The sequence below is a fragment of the Lissotriton vulgaris genome, chromosome 1_2 (assembly GCF_964263255.1).
Source record: "Lissotriton vulgaris chromosome 1_2, aLisVul1.2, whole genome shotgun sequence".
Classification (NCBI taxonomy): Eukaryota; Metazoa; Chordata; class Amphibia; order Caudata; family Salamandridae; genus Lissotriton; species Lissotriton vulgaris.
Window position 1 is genome coordinate 198,340,355 of NC_141686.1, and position 21,425 is coordinate 198,361,779.

Consider the following 21,425-nt stretch of genomic DNA (forward strand, 5'->3'; position numbering starts at 1 on the left):
TTTTTAAGGAATCGCTATTCAGGAATAGCAAAAGCCTATGCATGTAGGAATCGCTAATAAAATACCGATTCCTAAACATTACTTAATTGCTACTCGCAAATTGCTAGTCGCAATTAAGGAATGCTGTCCCATTCATTCCTATGGGCCCATAGGTTCATAGGAATGAATTGGAGATTGCATGAGCAATTTGCGATTACCACTAGGTACTCGCAAATTGCTCATGCAATTTTAAGGTGCAAGGGTGCCAAAATGACACCCTGTTGCTCCCCTGAAATCGATCTGTGCACAAATGTTGCACACACACATGCCCAAAGGGCATGTGTGTGCGCAACATGACACTTTGAAAAATGCACAAAAGTGCTTTTTTCAAAGTTTTAGCAAATTACCATGAAGTTCAACTTCATGGTAATTTACTACTCTTATTAGCGAATTCGCAATTTTTTTGTTTTCATGCATTGCATTTAAGGAATCTCAATTTAGACATTCCTTAAATTGCGATTTTTGCATTTGGGATGATGCATCCCAAATGCAAAAATACCGGGAGCAAAGGGGCAGATTCTGAGAATCTGCCCCTTTGCTCTCGGTATTTACTTTGATGCATATGCCTGTATATACTTTTTGCCTCAGGCAGTTAAAGCACTACAGCAAAATACAGCCCAGTTCAAATTCATGGGCATGATATGTTATGTTATATTAACTTGTAGATTGCACTAATCACCAGTGAAGTCACTCAGGCTGGTGGTGACTGTGCATTCCCAACCTACAGTTTCAGCTTCTTCCGGAACTCAAGAAGTGAGGAGGAGAAGGCACTGAAGAAGAAGTTTGTTCCATGTTTTGGGTTCAACGAAGGAGAAAAAAACCCCTCCTAATCTGCTTTTGTGAATGCAGAGGTGTGGGGTGTGAGTGAAAGATGAGGCTGAGTGTAGGTGTCCGGCTGGTTGGTGGAAGTATAGGCGGCTGTCAGGTATGCTGATCTAGTGTAATGCAGGGCTTTGTAGGTGTGCTTTGAGGAGTTTGATTCAGCAGACTTTGTAAATGGGGAGCCAGTGGAGCTCTCTGTGGTGAGGCAATATTCGGGTGTGCTGTGAAAGGTTAAGTTTGAATCTTGCAGTGGAGATTTGAATGGTCTGAATCAGGGGTCACCAACCAGTAGTTTGTGAGCTACTGTAGGTCTCTAGCTACCTCTGAGTAGCTCACATGTGTGAGGTCCTGCTTAATAAATTAGAAAGCTTAGGCTTTGTTGAAAAAGATACATATATGATTTATTCATTTTAGTAACGAACGTGCTAGGAAGTTAAAGGCGTTGGCACGTTGCTGTATACTTACCGGCTAATTTTGGATGCTTTTGCGGCTCGATATCCCCAAAAGAATACGTGATATCGACAAAGTAAGTGTATAAAACTGTTCCCGCAACTAATGTAATCCTGGGATACCCCTGACTCCCGTTGGACTAATATGATATATTGTTGTATGCTATGAATATTCCATCTTCAGGCGGATATTGCACCGCAGCATCGGGAGAAGTGTTCCCCGTATCTTCATGCAGGAATTCTAACGATTGAACGCAAGTGAATTATTTTTAAAGGTGCTTTTACTCATGATGTTTCCGTTATGGGCCATGCACCATTGAAAACACCGTGGTGGCTTACTTAGGCTTGACATGATGAGCCCTTTACCTAAGATAAGTGTTATCTTGTGTTGCAGGCAAAGATTATATTCAGACAAATAACGTATGAGTGGAACATCACTGGACTGATTCTTGTTCCGGCTTTATTGAATGTCTTAGACCTACATACAGACAAGTAGGTTTTATCTATAAAGCTATATTAGTTCTTTGAACTTATGGATTTAGAAATAGAGTCAATGAGAGGGGCTCTACTATTAGTAGTAAATTCTCAACTTGTCTCTTTAGAATTACGCTGTTGCACGCAGACATGGTTATGTCCCTGATTTGTCTTGAAGAAATGAAAATAAGAAAGTCCTGAGGCACCAATCGGTAAACATGTGAATCTTAACACAATACCTCATTTAAGGTACGCTGCTTCCTGGCCTATTTAGTTTTTTTTTGGTGATACGCTTTTAGCGCCTAGCAAATTATGATTCTGATAAGAAAAGCTTTGGGTACTTATTAGTGGCCTCCTTCAGTGCAAACTACATGGTATCAAATCAATGGTTGTACCTCTCTTCATGGTAGGCGTGTTTATTATTGTGGCGACCAGTTTTTCTGTACCTAAATGCCTGTCAATGTTCTTTATTTAAACAACTCCCATTCCTATATACATGGCATTGGGCTATTTCTTGGGTTGTAGTAAAGCTTATGTATCTGGAGGAAGGATATGTTATATGGACACCAATTGTGATGATGAGATTGTGCATATTACATTATGTTAATGCTTATTAAATTGTCTTTCTGTGCTTTGAGATCTAATATGTGACCTGTGTTTGCATAACAGGGTATACCATCCAGAGGCTCAATGTGTGTAATATATGTGCTGTATAGGGATATGTAGTAATATTGAGGCTTTGCTGCAAGTTAATATAAGATGCATTAGTTATGTTGAGCAGATCATGAAAAACATTATGTTTTTTTAATATTACAGATTTTAAGGGATGGTAATACATTTTCCTGAAGAAGGTGACGATATCTGTGTTGTTCACCGAAACGCGTCGATGCTTAAGGAAAAATACATTATAATTTAAGAGAAAACAGTTCTGACGCAAAGCTTAATTGTGCTCATTTTCTTGTGTCTCCTTTTTTTACCAATAGGAACCTAATTTTTCCTTATATCGCTGTCCCGTTACAATGTATTATATATGATTTTTTTTAACTATATGCAATTTTAATGTATTATGACATTTTTATTGATATGGACCATATTGGTCTTCTTTAATGTGTGCTGTATTTAATAAATTTCTGATATGTATTCAGTATATTTAGGATTGTTGCATTGCCTTCTTTGATTACTACATATATACCTAGCATACTGTGACTTGTAATTTGATGTGAGTAGTTTTACTCACATTTATGTACCCAAGGGGACTTCTACTTTTTGACATTTGACATACAGATGATACCAGATCCATTTATGGCAAGTGTGGGCTATGTAAATGATCTGCCCAAAGTAGTATTCAAGTTCACCATGCTGGCATTATTGCTGGCCAAACACAACATAGCCATGAAATGGGATCACTGTCCCACTCCAACTACGACAGTCTGCCCTGCCACTCAGTTTTCTGTAATGATATCTCCAAGCTCTACCTACAAATGCAGCTACCCAGTATGAGGCGACTAGACTTTTGGCAATGCACAGTACAAATAGGGTGAGTGCAGGTATTGGGTGTATGTATATCTGAGAGGGATACATTACATGAAAGATATAGGGCTGTGCATTGGTCTCGCAGTGGAAGCATGTGCTGGGTTTATATGTGCTTAAAAAAAGTACAATACATTAAAGGTTATGCATTGAGCAGTGTGCATGTGATGAATCTTTTTGCTGGCAGTGTGCATGTTTGGATGTAGCACATCTTGATGCTGCACAGAATGGCTACAGTATTGAGCAGTCCGCAAAGTGAATATGTGAGGGGAATGAATGCATGCCTGTGAGGGCAAAATGTATGGAGGTAAATGTACAAAATTGTTTGTGTACTGTGTCCATGCACTGAATGCACCCCCAATGGTACCTTATATGGATTGTCATTGGTTCATTGTGGGAGGCCCAGTCCTGCCTAGTGAAGACATGAGGAGTAAAGGGTTCCCACCAGACAGATTTGTGTATTGATGAATTCCTGTGTGGTGATTGGGCCACACTGGAATAGGGATAAAGCAACTAGCCCTGTCCAGGTCAAAAGGCTCTCTTTGATTATGAGAGACTTCACAAGAAAGGGGCTTAGACACATCTCATGAATGCAATGGGGGTGCTAAGGGAATCATAAAGAGTAGGCCTCAGATCCCAGGATTAAGGTGTCATGCACATATCACTGCAGCTGACATCAAGGTATGAATTCTAGTCTCTCTTATGGTTCTCTTGTGGGACTATAATCTGTGTTGTGACAGATGACCTTTCAAGAGGAAGAAGAGAGAAAAGAAGGGTGTTCTCCAGAAAAGGCTGGACCATGAGACAAACACTTCAAAGACCCTGACCCTAAATCATATTTTATGCCTGGAAATTAACTTTAAGAAAGGGTTGGGACCCCAAAATATATAATCTGTCAAGCAGCCAGATGGGATGTGTGAGGAGGGGAAGGTCTGAAAGACTTCAGCTTGTGGCCAGGGCATTGGACAACAACGCCTGCTAGTCTCCATGCTGGTTGAGGGAACATCAACACAGTAAAGCAAGACCACCTGCTCTGGAGACTGTAAAACCAGCACTTGCCTGATTGCCAACACTAGTGAGCACTATGATGATGAGAAGACCATTGGAGGGAACAAGGTCCAGAGGGAAGCCCAGCCAAGTGGACTTAGGGTGCAAGGCGTAAGGAGAGGGCTGATGCACCAAACCAGTTGTTGCCTGTGTTCTGATTCCAGTCAGCGACTCCTGTAGGCCAGGGCAGGGCCACTGTAAAGAAAGCCATAAGCTGAGCGCCATTCTGGGAAAGTGAAATTGTGTGGCACCTGTGGAAGTGAGCCCATATGCCAGGAATGGAAGCTGTGAAAGTTATTTTTTGAAGAGCTGAAGCCTGCAAAGGGTCTCATGGCATCCCATATGTTAGAAGGGGCCACAGTAGTAAATCCTGTTGTGTGATTAGGGATGTTGCCTTGGTCAGTGGAGTTATGGCAAACATGTATGTATGATGGGGATTCCAATAGTTAAGTAGGATCAGGCCATTGTCTGCGAAATCTGAAGTGGTGACCCCTGGGTCACCACAAAATAATTAGGATTTAGCTGGAACTGCCCGTGCAAAAATGAGGAAGAACCCTGTGTGCATACCTGCATCAAATGGGACCCGAGCCAGGAGACCAGGAATCCAATTCTCCCCAAACCGTTTGGGGAGCACAAGACTTACTGTGCAGGAGGAGGACTGAGGCACCTCTGATCACTGCTGGAGCTGACCACTTATGCTCAGGAAAGACCTGCATGCAGCCAACTCCCCACACCAGTGTAGAGCAGTGTGAGTGTCCACGATCGGGGTACTCATGGAGATATAGCAAGCCTCCTTGCTTTAGGAGCAGGAAAGGCTGGTTTTGGTCCGATAAGGCCCTGCGGGAATTGGTGGCTGAGGGCACTGTGGTGCCAAAACACTATTGACTAGTTTACAAGGAGTGGGAGTGCACTCTTGAGTGAAGGCCTACTAGTAAGCATTCCCTGGATGCAGCCACCCGTGAATGGAGAATTCCCCCACCACATTACGTAGAACAGGTGGGAGAGGAATTTGCTAGTAAAACACTGGAGCCCAGATTTCAAGGGGAAATTTCTTATTGTTTATATATGTTGTAATCTTGCCTTAAATGTATAGAGTTAGAAATAAATAATTCTAACTCTTAGAGACTTTTAGCTCCAGATTCCTTCTCTTAGAATATTCCACAGGCGTTAGAGTGGATCTGGAATTTTTTTAGCAATCCCCTTGATGTAGGTGATGATGTTCAGCTCCACATTGCATCATTGGAATCATCCGCCCTGGAAGTGACATTGGTGGTGTCTATACAGGCTCCACTCCAGTGGTCTGGCCTCAATGTTGATCTGGACAAGCTTCCCTCAGTCACTTTTTTACTGAATTTGATGACCACTTCGTCAATAACTACTGTGCCTTTTTTTATTTGCCCTTTAAGAAACCCACTTGCATTAAGCCTTGTGATCAACAGATGTCAGTGATGTATCTCTGCTTGGTGTGTCGGCGCATGGAGAGTGACCATGACCCTACATTGTGTGTGGAGTGGATGACCATAAAACCAATGACATCCATAAGGGGGCCATAAAACTGTTGGCTGCTCACCATGCGACTCTGCGCCACTCCAGGTCCTGTTCATGTTGGAGATTTCTGAACTGCTCCCATCAGTTCATGTTACACTGCTGGACTTCTTCAGATAAGTCTCATAAGAAGAAGTACAAGAAGTTGACGTTTTCTTCGACTTCTCAGTACTGTTTCAGGTCTTCAGACGACATGAGAGAACAACACCATAAATCAGGACCCTGCACTCAGGTTGCTGCCATGCAGATGGTGTTGGATTCTGGATCTGCTACATGCTTCTGCGAGTTTCAACCCTTGCCCAACTCTGACTGTTTCATGAGGCTATAAATCTCAGCTTTAGGTGGCCAAACTCTGCAGGAGCATCCTCAGGCTCCATTGATGCAGAAGGCATCTGCACTGAGGGGATTATGGTTTTTGTGCATAAAGGGACATCTTCCTATCCAAAAACAATCATTAAAGGCATTTTCCTCTTTCTATGTGTGCTGCAAAATGCAAAAAAAAGGAGAAATAAAGGTATTTATCCCCATTGCACCTCCCTTAAGTTTTTGACACTTTCCAAGGTTTACGAAATCTCCTAAATCTGGGAATGTGTCAAATGCCATTGGTGTTATATGGGAACATCCACAGTGACGCCCATGGCACACTTCCTTATCGCAGAGAGAGGCAGTGCAGAAACTGTGCTCCCTCAGGCCATATCTGCATGGCCATGTAAAGCCACGTAGGGTGGTTTTGTGTAGATATGGTCCTGCAGTGTGCACTAGCGACGATCCATCAATAAAAGTGTTATTCCAGCAGCGCGCTAGGCCTTGTAAATGAGGCCCAAAGACCCTTTAATATAGCCTTAATCCAGCATGGGCATCCAGGTGGCCGCAGAATCTGACACCATCTGCGTCAATTGCATAATATCACTATAGACACATGGGTGCTCCAGATTCTTGACTGTGGTTATGCCCTCCCCTTCGAACAGACTCTAATGCCATTTCCTCGGTCCCCCGATTGATTGACAGACCCACCTTTGTGGTCTTATGGACGGAAGTACTGTCTCTTCTGGCCATAAGAACCATCAAGAAGGTACCATCATCAGAAGTAAGTTGAGATTGCTTTCTGGTGCCAAAAAATAATGAAGACCTCCATCCTATCTTACATCCACACTCTCTCAATTACTTCTTGAAAAAGGCAAAAATGTGGATGCTCAACCTGGCTCTGCTCTTATCTGCCCTCGACCCTGAAGACTGGATGGTAGCATTGGACTTGCAGGATCTAATTTTCCCATTCCTGTCCTACCTGTCCAGAGGCCTTACCTGCCGTTCATGGTGGGCCATGAGCATTATCGGTTACCTATGCTCCCTTTCGGCCTTACCACTCTCCCTCACCTGTTCACCCAGGTTATGGCGGTGGTCACAGCACATTTGCAGAGGTCAGTGGTTCCACTACCTCGACAATTGGCTGGAAGAGGTGGGCTTGCCCCAGGCAGCTGTCTCTCAACTCCAGACTATGGCGGACCACTTGCACTTGCTGAGTGTCCCTGTTGCTTGAGAAGGGCAAAGATCTGCAGGCAGGAAAGCAGCTCCGCAAAGCAGGGAAGCAGTTTCTCTGAACATTCAGACAAAGCAGAATGGTTATCCTCCAGCAAGTCTGCCTTTACTCCATCAGATTTCTTTACAAGTCAATTAGTGTACTGATTTGAAAGTGACAAATCCCTGGTACTTATACCCACCAAGCCTTTGATGTAAGGGGTGACTTCAAAAGAATTCCCCGTAGTACACATGGATCCCTTTCAGCCCAGCCCTGGCTCCAGAATACCCACAAGGAGAAGTGAATCAGCCCTTTCTGTGAGGGCAGGACACAAGCTATTCAAATGTAAGTGTGAACCACTACTGCCTCTCCATGCCCAAGAAGACTATAAGTATGCATGTGAGTGTAGATGTATCCCCTGTCCTTTCTGTGTGGTGGCTGCCTAGAGAGTATGGACAAAGTGTAGATGTCACCTAGCCCAGACATGTAATGGAGGCAGGCTGCAGACACACAGAACAACATTAAGAGCAAAGAAATAACCACTTTCTAAAAGTAACATTTCTAAAATGGTAATGCCGAATCCAACTTTACTGCTAAAGGGGATCTATCATCACTATTCCAAAGATATTCCAAATATATTAAACATGAAGTAGCCACTCCTAATCAATCAGGAAATTGAGCTCAAAAGGTATTAAGGAACCCCCAATGCTAGCGTATTCCTTTGCTGTGAGGAATACGCCTCACAGCAAAATAGCAAAACATGAGCATTCTAATTAAATTCTAATTCATTACCTGTAACTTTAAACAGGATTGCGTATGCCTCTGCATCCTGCCACCCATTAACCTCTCATTAAAGCAGAACTTTTGCACCTGTGTGCAGACTACATGTTGATAAGAAGTATGGTAGTAGTCAATACCAGCCTAGGAAACATGAGAGATGTCCATGAGTTCAGGTGGGTCCATATGCCTTGGATCCCAGAACAGTTGGCTCCTTTTCCCCTATTATGCAGGGATAAACAAGGCAGTATAAGCAGAGGAAGGGTGACAAGGAGTGAACTTTTGTGTTTGCTCTCTCCAAATTCGTACCAGGCCTCAACTGTTTTAGCCATCACGGAGGCAAAGTCTGAATGGAAACAACCTTTCACAGCCATTGAGCTCGAAAATAGTAATTGCTCCATTAACCGGCTTGCCATCAGAGGAGGAAGGATTGTTGTTGCTCGTCAGCGGGAGCCCTCAGAGCCAGCTGCTACCGCCACGCCTCGCCGGACCCGCTTCGCGGGTCCCGCTTCGCGGTTAGCAGCGGCCGGACCAACTGTGCAAGGGGTGTTTCTGTTCTTGGCTTAACCGGCAGGGCTGCGAGCGAGTGGCGTGGGGACTCCAAGGTCCAGGAGCCCACGCGCGCCCGTCTCCATCTGGGCTGCTCTCCCTGCCGGCCCCACCCCCACCTGAACACTCTAAAGCTCTACCGCGTCTCAAACTCACCGGATTGCTCCATTAACCGGCTTGCCATCAGAGGAGGAAGGATTGTTGTTGCTCATCAGCGGGAGCCCTCAGAGCCAGCTGCTACCGCCACGCCTCGCCTGACCCGCTTCGCGGGTCCCGCTTCGCGGTTAGCAGCGGCCGGACCAACTGTGCAAGGGGTGTTTCTGTTCTTGGCTTGACCGGCAGGGCTGCGAGCGAGTGGCATGGGGACTCCAAGGTCCAGGAGCCCACGCGCGCCCGTCTCCATCTGGGCTGCTCTCCCTGCCGGCCCCACCCCCACCTGAACACTCTAAAGCTCTACCGCGTCTCAAACTCACCGGATTGCTCCATTAACCGGCTTGCCATCAGAGGAGGAAGGATTGTTGTTGCTCATCAGCGGGAGCCCTCAGAGCCAGCTGCTACCGCCACGCCTCGCCTGACCCGCTTCGCGGGTCCCGCTTCGCGGTTAGCAGCGGCCGGACCAACTGTGCAAGGGGTGTTTCTGTTCTTGGCTTGACCGGCAGGGCTGCGAGCGAGTGGCATGGGGACTCCAAGGTCCAGGAGCCCACGCGCGCCCGTCTCCATCTGGGCTGCTCTCCCTGCCGGCCCCACCCCCACCTGAACACTCTAAAGCTCTACCGCGTCTCAAACTCACCGGATTGCTCCATTAACCGGCTTGCCATCAGAGGAGGAAGGATTGTTGTTGCTCGTCAGCGGGAGCCCTCAGAGCCAGCTGCTACCGCCACGCCTCGCCGGACCCGCTTCGCGGGTCCCGCTTCGCGGTTAGCAGCGGCCGGACCAACTGTGCAAGGGGTGTTTCTGTTCTTGGCTTAACCGGCAGGGCTGCGAGCGAGTGGCGTGGGGACTCCAAGGTCCAGGAGCCCACGCGCGCCCGTCTCCATCTGGGCTGCTCTCCCTGCCGGCCCCACCCCCACCTGAACACTCTAAAGCTCTACCGCGTCTCAAACTCACCGGATTGCTCCATTAACCGGCTTGCCATCAGAGGAGGAAGGATTGTTGTTGCTCATCAGCGGGAGCCCTCAGAGCCAGCTGCTACCGCCACGCCTCGCCTGACCCGCTTCGCGGGTCCCGCTTCGCGGTTAGCAGCGGCCGGACCAACTGTGCAAGGGGTGTTTCTGTTCTTGGCTTGACCGGCAGGGCTGCGAGCGAGTGGCGTGGGGACTCCAAGGTCCAGGAGCCCACGCGCGCCCGTCTCCATCTGGGCTGCTCTCCCTGCCGGCCCCACCCCCACCTGAACACTCTAAAGCTCTACCGCGTCTCAAACCCACCGGATTGCTCCATTAACCGGCTTGCCATCAGAGGAGGAAGGATTGTTGTTGCTCGTCAGCGGGAGCCCTCAGAGCCAGCTGCTACCGCCACGCCTCGCCGGACCCGCTTCGCGGGTCCCGCTTCGCGGTTAACAGCGGCCGGACCAACTGTGCAAGGGGTGTTTCTGTTCTTGGCTTGACCGGCAGGGCTGCGAGCGAGTGGCGTGGGGACTCCAAGGTCCAGGAGCCCACGCGCGCCCGTCTCCATCTGGGCTGCTCTCCCTGCCGGCCCCACCCCCACCTGAACACTCTAAAGCTCTACCGCGTCTCAAACTCACCAGATTGCTCCATTAACCGGCTTGCCATCAGAGGAGGAAGGATTGTTGTTGCTCGTCAGCGGGAGCCCTCAGAGCCAGCTGCTACCGCCACGCCTCGCCTGACCCGCTTCGCGGGTCCCGCTTCGCGGTTAGCAGCGGCCGGACCAACTGTGCAAGGGGTGTTTCTGTTCTTGGCTTGACCGGCAGGGCTGCGAGCGAGTGGCGTGGGGACTCCAAGGTCCAGGAGCCCACGCGCGCCCGTCTCCATCTGGGCTGCTCTCCCTGCCGGCCCCACCCCCTCGGCCTCCAATCCAATAACTATAAAAGTCGGATAGCCTCCCCGCTGCGCGGGAGCGCGCGGGAGGGCGCCGGGAGAAGCCCGGGACAAGGGCGGGACCGTTCGAGGCCTAAGAGGACTGGACTGGCCTACCCCTCTTGGCTTAATATTTTTTGTTTGTTTTGGTAGCTAAACTACTAACTGAGGGGAAATAGATCTATCTTTGCCACAGCGCCCAAGTATTATGGATCCAAGGGTAACCCGTAGTAAGTCTTCTAAACGTGGGTCAGTAGTCAGTGGCCCCATGGATGACTTTATAACCCGCACTAACATAGCCATAGACGAGGAAATATCTAAGCTTCAGACCCGGGTCTCGCTAGAACTAGATGCCGCAAGAAGAGTGTCCCAAGTAATTGCACTTTCCAAGAAATCCTCCCTTGGCCACATAGCCACCTCTGTTACCCCTGAGCGCCCAGCCCGCCCAAATCGTATAGTCGCTCAGGTAGACATCCACCATTCACCGACCCCGGCTATTCCCATACTTGTCACAGGAAGTAAGGATGAGGATACTACATCGACACCTCTTAGTATGCACATCCCTGCTCCCATTGTATCTCTCCCGAATTTGACTCATAATATCTCCAGTGGCAAACAACCAAAGAGGAAACGCAATTCTCGCCTAGCTTATTTCCGTAAGAAAGCGAAAATTGCTGTTCCAAAAGATCTGCCCACGAATAACATCACAGCATTTAATGCGGGAGCTGAGTTCACCATTAATACCCAGTCATGTAGTGAGGGACAGGGAAAAAATCCATCTATTTCCCTCCTGAATACCACAACAGACGAGGTCCCTGAAGTAGACGGGCTAACCAAGAACAATAAAGAATTTATAGAGGTGGTTTGGGACACACTTAAAAAACTTTTGTCTCCTCTGGACCTAAGATTATCAAGGATAGAAAACAACTTGTTAGAAATGGAGAAGAGCATTATTGCGCTGGCCACTCTTGGGTTGAAAAGTCTGGAAAACCAGGGCATTATTGCAGCTGACCCAATCCCACAACCTACCGCACCACAAACCAATCTAGCTTCCTCTTCAGTACCACTTACAATAAAACCTGTTCCTAAACCAAGGACAGTTACGGTGGAGCAAGCTCACGTTAAACCAAAGCCTTCTCCACGAGGCTCCACACGTAACTTGCAACATCCTAAACATGAAACAGTAATTAGACCGGTTCCCAGTGAAACCCAGGTCCCCCCAGCTAAAGACAACTTTAGAGGTGGCTACATTGACCTTCCCCCAGAGGCAAACGACTATGTCGTTGTCTTGACGGATGTTCCAACGTTAGGTAATGGCCAATTCGAAAATCACTGGTCGCTTAAAAATAAAATAATGCACTGGTTAAATGTCAACAGACCAATCCCCAATGGTAGAAGAAGTAGGGTACTGATGGTTCGCAGAACTCCCTGGGTAGGGCCAACGCTGAAATCCAGTCCGGGGGACTGCATAGTAGTGACCTTCGAAGATCCCCACACGGCGCACCACATTTGTAGTTGGCCCAGTAATGATGACTCTTTAGTCAAACCCAAGCTACTATCCTTTTTCTATCCTCCCCGACCTAGTTGTAATCAGGGGGACAATTGGACATTGGTTCAGCACCACCAACGGCCGAATAACTCCAGGGGCCACAGGGAGACCCTGCTACATTGGAATGGCCTCTCTACCTATAATAGATTTGGTGGTTTAGAGGAGGTGGATTGACTCCCTGTGCAAGCAGCCAAGCAACCCCGAAGGGTATCCCTAACTTCGCAAAGGCATCATTCCACCGATTGTCCTGCCCCTGAATCTGCATCAAGCCGAGTAGGACGATCCAACAACGCAAGGGCTGATGGGGTGACAACGTCATTGGACTTAATAGCAAATTGTAAAAGGGAAGATTGGCCAAACCCGCCTTGCGTGACCCTCCCTGTACCTACTCCTCTTGAACAGTCGGATCCTACCTGCCTCGCCCCTTATGTGTTCTCCAATCTCCCGCAAATCGAGCCACTTGCGAGGTCTTCAAAACCTGTGGGTGCGACTGTTTCTCTCATGCCTATGCCAATTGACCCCACCAGAGTCTTTCCACCAGCTGACTCTGTCCTAAAAATTCTATCTTGGAATGTGGCTGGTCTTGGCCGCAACTTTGACATCCCCGAATGGAACGACTTCCTGGAACCTTTCCACATCTGCCTTCTACAGGAAACCTGGTGTTTGGAGCCAAGACACCGAGTGGGATTTACCACCTTTTTTATCCCCGCAGTCCAGGAACAAGGGTCCAAAGGTCGCCCGTCAGGCGGCCTTATCATATGGATTAGTATTGCTTTAGGCTTTAGGGTAAAACAAAGAAACACCCAATCTTCGGACCTCCAGTGGTTAACGGTAACACACAAAGGGGGAAGAAGTATGGAAGTCTTTAACATCTACTTGAGGGGTGCCAAAGGCGGTGTATCCCATCTACCATCCACAGGTCTAAACCGCAACCTGGCTGCCTGCGATGCGGATTCCCATATAATGCTTGCAGGGGATTTCAACTGCTGTTTCGAGCCCTTGGCCAGCGAAGATATCTTGGACACTTTTGAGGAGGACAACAGGAGAGGTATTCCTATTTTGAATCTTGACCCGATTCCTAAATGGTCGCAAAACGCAATAGAGATCAATGCCTTGTGCATGGAGCATAATTTGCGACCGACAAATGGCCGATCCAAATCTGACCATATGGGTGCCCACACTTATAATAGACAAGACCACACGTCTAGGATTGATTATATCATGCTTAATTACAACCTCTGGCAATACCACCTAGATATGGAGGTTATAGTGTCGGGCGATAGCGATCACAACCCCTTATCGCTATCTATTTCATCCCCTTGGCAGGCTGGAAGGCAAGGCTTAACCGGTCATAAGTGGAAATCCTCTCATGAAGTGGTCCCCACAAACTGTAGCAGGCGTTTAAAGTGGGCAAAAGTTTTAGCCGACGATACAAGGATGGCCCAAGCCGGGGCAATTTTGGAAGAGGTGGAGCCCCGGATGATCACTTTAAGCCAAAACGATAACAAGATCCTACCTCTATTCACTGAGACTGTACTGGCGCTGAGCGACTTATTTATTGTTCCCCAAACCGCTCGAAGGGGTCCCTCAAAATCTTTGCCTAAACAGTCAGACAACTGGTACACTCAAAAATGTCGTGAGGCTAAGAAGGAACTTGTTGTGACATTAAAGACCAAAGATGCGGTTGCTATCAGGGCTGCTAGAAAATTTTATAAAAAAATCATCACTGAAGCTAAACAGACTTATGATTTTAACTTCTGGGGAGATCTAGTAGAGGCCAGTACTAGGAAGGATGCCAAGAGGTTTTGGGACCTACTAAGATCCAGGGAAAAGCCCATTGACCAGCAGCTAACTTGTAACATTACAGGGGGTGCATGGTTCGACCACTTTTCGCAACTGTATTCTGCTCCCTCAGGCCCAGCCCAGGTAGCTTGCCCACCCATGGGTTTTACAATTAACCTCCCGTGCCATGATGGCCTATTTACCAACTTAGAAGTGGAAAGAGCAATCCAATCCATTGTCCCGAACAAAGCAGCAGGACCTGACGGAATCCCAGGAGACCTAATTAAGAACTATCCATCTCCTTGGAGTAGATTAATAGCCTCGCTTTTGAACGAAGTGATGTTGGGTGGAGTCTTTCCTGACTCATGGAGGGGCGCTGAGGTCGTACCTATTTTTAAAAAAGGCTCCAGGGACGACCCAGCAAACTACCGCCCAATCAGTTTATTAGACTCTTCTCAAAAGGTAGCAGGGAAGGTGGTATTGGGCAGGATCATCGAGTGGGCAGACGAAAATCATATCCTATCAGATCTCCAAGCAGGCTTCAGAACAGGTACGGGTACAATCGAGCAGACGTTCCGCCTGCTAATGATCTATTGGAAAGTGGTGGTGCTGGGAGGGGGCAGTCTGTATCTAGTCTTCATTGGCCTACGGACTGCCTTCGACCTGGTACCACGCACGCTTCTATGGAACGTCCTCGATGGGTTAGGCCTCCCCCCCTATTTGCTGTCGCTGCTTGTAAAATTTCATGATAGGAATTTTGCCCAAATTAGATGGGGTGCACAGGGAGAGAAAACATCTTGTATCCCCGTGGACAGAGGCGTCCGCCAGGGGTGTGTGCTTGCCCCCACTCTGTTCTCTCTTTATATTAACGGAGTGGTGGAGCATCTTCTACAACAACCATCAGACGCACCCACCCTGGCTGGAAGGAAGATCCCAACGCTTCTGTTCGCGGACGATACCCTCCTAATTTCAAAATCACCGATGGGCATCCAATCGTTGCTTTCCAGTTTTCAAACCTTCTGTAATGAAAGGGGCTTGGCCATAAATATAGGCAAAACCAAGTTTTTAGTTCTTAACCCGCCAAAAAAATCTGTTTATCCCCGGTCCTGGATTCCGTCCCACTTGATCGCGTGAAAGAATTTGATTATCTGGGTATACGCATCAGTGATACTATGAGCTGGAAGGCACACCACCAAAAAATCTTCCTTACCCACAAAAGGGTGGCAGGTGCGCTGCTCAAGGAGCAGCGAGCATCATCATCAAAACCTATTGGGGCCCCCCTAGATATCTATAGGGCAAGGGTTGTAAGCGCGGCACTTTACGGTGCTGAGCTGTGGGGCACTCAAAAAGTTGACACTCTGGTCCACCTTGAGAACAACTTCCATAAAGACCTAATGGGTTTGCCCCACAGCACGCCAACAATCCCATTGCTGATAGATGCAGGTACCCGGGCAATCTGCGACCAAGCAAAACTACGCCCACTCCTGTTATGGTCCAGAATTTGGAATGTGCAGGAATTAAGTAGTTACGCAGACGCTTTAAACGACATTTTGTCATTATGGGGTTCTCATAAGATCATCTGGCTTAGGGAGGTTAAAAAGCTGCTATACAAATTGGGCCTAGGCGAGGCTTGGTCCAACAAATCTGCACCCACGAAACAACATCTAAAGAAGGTTTATTGGGCATGGGTGGACAGTGAGAGGGCCCGAAGCACAAACCATTGTAAATCTGTAGCCCTGTTTCTGTCAGCCAAGGAGTTACCGTTAAGGGAACTGTGAGAAGGAACCCCCACTTACCCGGAACTTGCAGGGACGTACATGGTGTCACGACACCACTCGTGGACTATTACCCCTGCATGACTCTCGTGTATTTTCACAGAGAACTGGTGACCGTTCACACAACCCGGAAGTCCAACCCCCATACCCCGGAAGTGGGTGGCGAAAGCCAATAACTTGCGAGCCCAGACAGGTCAGAGAGAGAAGGAGGAGAGACGCAGAAACGGTGAGGACGAGAGAAGACGCGGGACCCGAGAGAGAAGACGCGGGACCCGAGAGAGAAGACGCGGGACCCGAGAGAGAAGACGCGGGACCCGAGAGAGAAGACGCGGGACCCGAGAAAGAAGACGCGGGACCCGATATCGAGAACAGCGGCCCTGACAACCCTGAAGAGGAAAGCTGGTCGGAGGACTGGTGGTGTCCGGAGGAGGCTGGAAGGCGGCCGTAACTCGGAGGAGAGTTACGGCGGGGTCGGTGAGTGAACTGACTCTGGGACACTAAGGGTAGGGCGGGTGGAAGTATAGTAAATTGGGAAAATCCACTGTATAACGTAACTGTGAAAGTCGGACCGGTACCACGCTGTTTTGCGCAGTATGCGAGTGTTGGTGCACGAGTCCATCCCAGATTATTGGTTCTCCAGTGTAAGAGTGTACATATCAAAATTCCTTCCTATATGCTTTAAACTGCACACTCCGTTCCACCTTATTAGTTAAGCAAGAACCACTCGTCAATGCTATTTGATAAATCCTGACAACCAAGGGTGTGGTGGACGGTATACGTTTTTTTTTGTAAAAGGACTCCATTCTGACGGTTCCCCTTTGTCTGTTTTCCTTTTTCCTATGAGCCTCCGGAATACCCAACCCGGTCCAGACGACCTAGAAGGCAAGAGAACAGCTACATCAGTTTCTGACTCAGTCAGTCAGTCAGTCAAAATACACTTTATTCGATTTTTGTTAAAATCATAAAAGACAAGAGAAATACATACATTAAAAACATTTCAAAAATACCCACAATTCATTTTGTTTTTACACAGCGTCCGTAAAAGAGTCACTTAATTAATCACCATGATATATAAAATAAAGTTACAGTTAATATATTGGTTTTTAGTTTAAAACAGTACAGTTCTAGGGATTCTTTTGTTTCTTCCTCTGTATGCGGCTGTTAGAAAACTTGCTACACAAAAAGTGACGTGTGCATCCGGTAATCTCTGAAGATAAAGCAAGGCTGGTCTCACTTGTATGAAGCCAAGAATTTTCAGGAGGGGAATTAGATATTTTCTCCTCTCCGTGTTATGAAATGCACAAAAAAACAGAAAATGGAGAGTGTCCTGATTAGAAAACTGGTCACACTCACACGGTGGTGCATGCTCCGGTTTACCCCACGTGGGGAAGGTGCCTAGTGAATAGTGGATCAGGTTCATTCTAAATCTGGTTAGCAAAAATCTGTGCAAGGGTTTAGAAACGTATTGCAGGTATGGTTCCATCGAGGGGGAAGAGGACAAAACCAAGTGTGCTCTTACTAATGGTTTGTTAACTTCAGACTCCTCTCTCTCTAAGCGTGTCCTCCCCTGGAATTCCTTCTTAATCCATGCAATGTCTGCTTTCCTAATTATTGACGGTGTTGTATATAGGTCAGGTCTCCCGAGGGCAGTGAATGATGACTTTATGTATCTCAACCAGGGTATGTTCATTGCCCCCTCCCTTGCAGTCACATCTTTAAGAATTGTATGGTTTAAAGACAGCTCAGTATTTAACCAGGTATTGGCCCAAAAAAGTAAAGGGGCCAATTTCAATCCATCTATAATATAGGGTAGGCCAACTTCTTCATGTATGGAGTAAGTAGGTGTGGAGTTTGGAACCGACAAGATTCTTCTAATAATCTTATTCTCTACCCTCTGCATACTGTCCAGGTTGGTGTAACCCCACAATGCTGCACCATATGAGGCTATAGAAATGCATTTACTTTTGTAAACTTTTAACACAGCTTCCATTGGTTTAGCCCCTAGTCTTTTAGTGAAATCCATCAGGGCTGCTGTGGACCGGGCTAAAGAAATATGCTTGGCCTTAATTTGCGGGACCCAGGAGCCCTTCTCATCAAACAGGACCCCTAAGTATGGAAAAACAGGGACCCTGGAGAGAACCTCGCCTTTACAGAAAAAAGTTTTTGTGTGTGATTTATTTTTCTGCGGACCCACGATCATTGTGTGCGATTTGGTCACATTGATTTTTAAATCTAATTTAGCCATAAAGGAACCAAAAAGCTCCAAAAGGGTCTGTAGACCAATGCCCGTGCGGGCGATGAGAACAGCGTCATCCGCATATAGGAGAGCCGGAATCTGCTTCCCACCTACCCGCGGGACATCAGCGTTGCCTGCTAACAGGGACTTTCCTAGATCATTAATATAAATGGTGAATAAAAGTGGGGCCAAAATGCAGCCTTGTCGGACACCCTTATTTGACCTAAAGCTGTCAGAACATCGCCCTTCCCTGGTTACCCGGACCTTCGCAGTAAGTCCTTGGTGCAAACTTGCTATGAGGGCCACCAAGGAGTCCTCGATACCAAGCTCACGGAGTATAGCCCAGAGCTTGGCCCTATTAACCAAGTCGAAGGCCGAGGAGAGGTCCATAAAGGCTAAATATAGTGAGCCCTCCCCGGCCACCGTGTACTTAGATATTAGGAGATGTAAATTTGAGCATTGCTCTAAGGTTCCCCGTTTTTCCCTAAAGCCATATTGAATCTCTGCGAGGCCCCCACAGAGCTCCAGGTTTGATCTCAATTTAGTCAGTAGTACTCTGCCCAGGATCTTAAAGGCAGAGTCTATTAAAGAAATTGGGCGGTAGCATCCCGGATTCTCCCTATCTCCTTTTTTAAAAATGGGTACTATGACAGATGTATTCCAAGTTTCTGGAAAACATCCATCATTTGTTGCCCTAAAAACATTTGTGAGGACTTTAGACCAGGTGGTTGGGGCGTATATAAAAAAGTCTACCGGGACTCCATCTGGTCCCGGAGCCTTATTCTTCGTGGAGTCCGTTATAGCTTTATATACCTCCTCCTCGCAGAATTCTACTGCCGCTAGCCCACTGGTCAGTCCTATATCGTTTCCATTCACAGAGTCATTACCGCCATATATGTTTTTAAAATGATCAACCCATTTCTCATCACTGATAATGCAGTCCGAGATAGTGTTAATCTCCCCAGAGAAGAATTGGTTATTTATAATGTCCCAGAATCTCTTACTATTACGTAGTATATCCACGTCAAGCAAGTCATTCCAGGCATTTTTTTTAATTGTGTTTTTCCTATTTTTGATAGCCAATTTGTACTCCCGTCTTAATTTAGAGATTAAGGTTTTATCCCTCGGCTTTGCTTTAAGTGCATTTTTCAGGTCTTTATGGGCTTTAGAACAATTTCTGTCAAACCATTTATGAGGCTTGGGTGGCAAATTGGATTTGGGAACTGTGAGTTCTTTAGCTATTTGTGAGCAGTTTCTGACTCATCTAACTCATCTCGGGAAACCTCAGAAGAAGAAGACATTCACAATCCCCCTCCAATTCCTCATCCCTCCAACATCAATAAACCCACTTTTAAACCTATATTGCAGCCTCCACGCCTGTTTATCAAGCCCTCGCTCTCACAGGAACCTTATCTAGACACCATTCAGAGCCCAAGGGACAGAGCATTGTACATCAAGTTCAGGTTGGGGGTACTTCCATTATGTGAGTTCACGTCCACTTGGAAACCGCCCGCTCAAACTGTACCCCATTGCCCCTTTTGCGATCTAAAGGTAGAGTCTGTGTCCCACATGTTGTTCGAATGTAGCGTCTATGTAGCCCCGAGACGTAGGTGGTTGAAGCCTATCTGCAGAAGTCTGGGAACTCGCTCTCACTTGGAAGCCCGGCGTATTTTACGTACAGATGCTAGACCCTTCTTTTCAACTTGCATGGCAACATTTTTGGGTTGGGCTTGGCGCCTAAGAACTGCAAGAAAACTGTTAATCAAGTGAACGAGCCTACCCACCCAATATGCTGTTTTGTATATGAAATGTTTTTATGTTGATGATTGTCGTTAAAAATGTTTTTAAAGATGTGTAAATGCTTTTATGATATGTTTTTTATCGAATAAAGCTATTACTTACTTACTTACGTAATTAGACTGCCAACAATGTGGTACCTATATGATGTTCATCAATTTTGTAAGTATGATTACCAAACAATGCCAAATTGTCTATCAAATGTAAATTTGTAATGTAAATATCAAGGAGATTTCAGATGGTAGTGCACTTTATTTGCTACCAAACAGGGACAGTTTCAAATTATTTTCCAACTATGAAAGGCTTTCCAGTTAATAATGTTGCATATGAAATCATTATTTAAAATAAACACACTATGCATTGTATGTCCCTGCTCATAAGAGGCTCAATCCTTTTGCTCAGTTTACTCACCATAGACTGTGTTTTGCAAATCACTGTTTTAAAGTCAGGCCAGGAATCTACTAGAACTTCCATATTTAAAGTATTTCCACGGTTTATGTAGAAAACAGAGCCATAGACCTGGAATTAGGAGGAAATAATTAACTACTATAGGTTTATCTCATATGCATTGGAAGAACAGAAAAACTAGAATCATAGAAAAATATATAATTTTTAATTTACAGCAACAAGAAAATCTTTGTGTGGACAAATTTGCTTTAGCCACATGATCGAGTTGCACACACCCTCTCTGTAAAGTGGTGCAGACTTTAGTGCATTTTGCATTGTAGTACAACAAATGCGCTGACCCAAGTTTAGCTGTGAACTTGCATCTGCTCTTAAGACAATGTGTTAGTGATCAAGTTCTCTCATTTGCATGAAGCCATGCCCCCATTGCAATAGGGGGACGCCCCTTAAGATTGTGGTGGCTCACCAGGTGAAATGCATTACAGAAGGGCTGCACAAGTTTCTGAAGTCACTTCTGTAATCCAAAGGTGCCCTGGCACTCAGAAATCTGGTGAACATGCACATTGCACTCTGGGGCGCTAAGTGTAATTTAGCCCAGAAGATTGTATTATGGATATGGTGGTATTGTACAACGCTGAAATGTGTTGCAAACTTAAATATTATACCTGAATATTAAAGTCTGGTCACCTAGTGCAAAAAATGTGCTGTTCCTAGTGCAGGCGTAAAGCCAAACCTGCACTGGAATTAGGAGTATGAGTGAAAGACAGACTGGCTGTTTGATGCCACGTCTTCTCATTTTGCGGTGCATGCAACGACCTGGTTTTCATTTGAATGAGGGGATTAGCTCCCCTGATGCCAGATGCAATGAGTGACTGCAGCTACTCGTACTGAGATGTCTAGTTGTCCATGGGAGACCATTCCCCCCTGTTCAAGCGGGGTCTCGTAGATTTTACTGCTGACCCTGCAACACCTGGCTGCTTCTTTGGGTCTATGTAATGTAATATGGCGTGGGGTAGCGTGTTTTCTAATTGGCATGAGACAACACTGCTATGCAGATAAGAGAACACCCCCTTAAGATAGTGCTGTTATGGACTGCACGT

The 21,425-nt window shown here is 46.7% G+C and overlaps 1 protein-coding gene across 2 annotated transcripts in view; it reads right to left on the minus strand.

The window, feature by feature from the left end:
• LOC147734915 (glycine N-acyltransferase-like) overlaps positions 1–21,425 on the minus strand; it is a 51,420-nt gene that overhangs the window by 23,451 nt on the left and 6,544 nt on the right. For both annotated transcript variants that reach the window (XM_086953682.1, XM_086953681.1), the window contains exon 2: positions 20,332–20,439. In XM_086953682.1, coding sequence (XP_086809808.1) covers positions 20,332–20,439 — 108 coding nt within the window. The remainder of the gene's footprint in view (positions 1–20,331; positions 20,440–21,425) is intronic.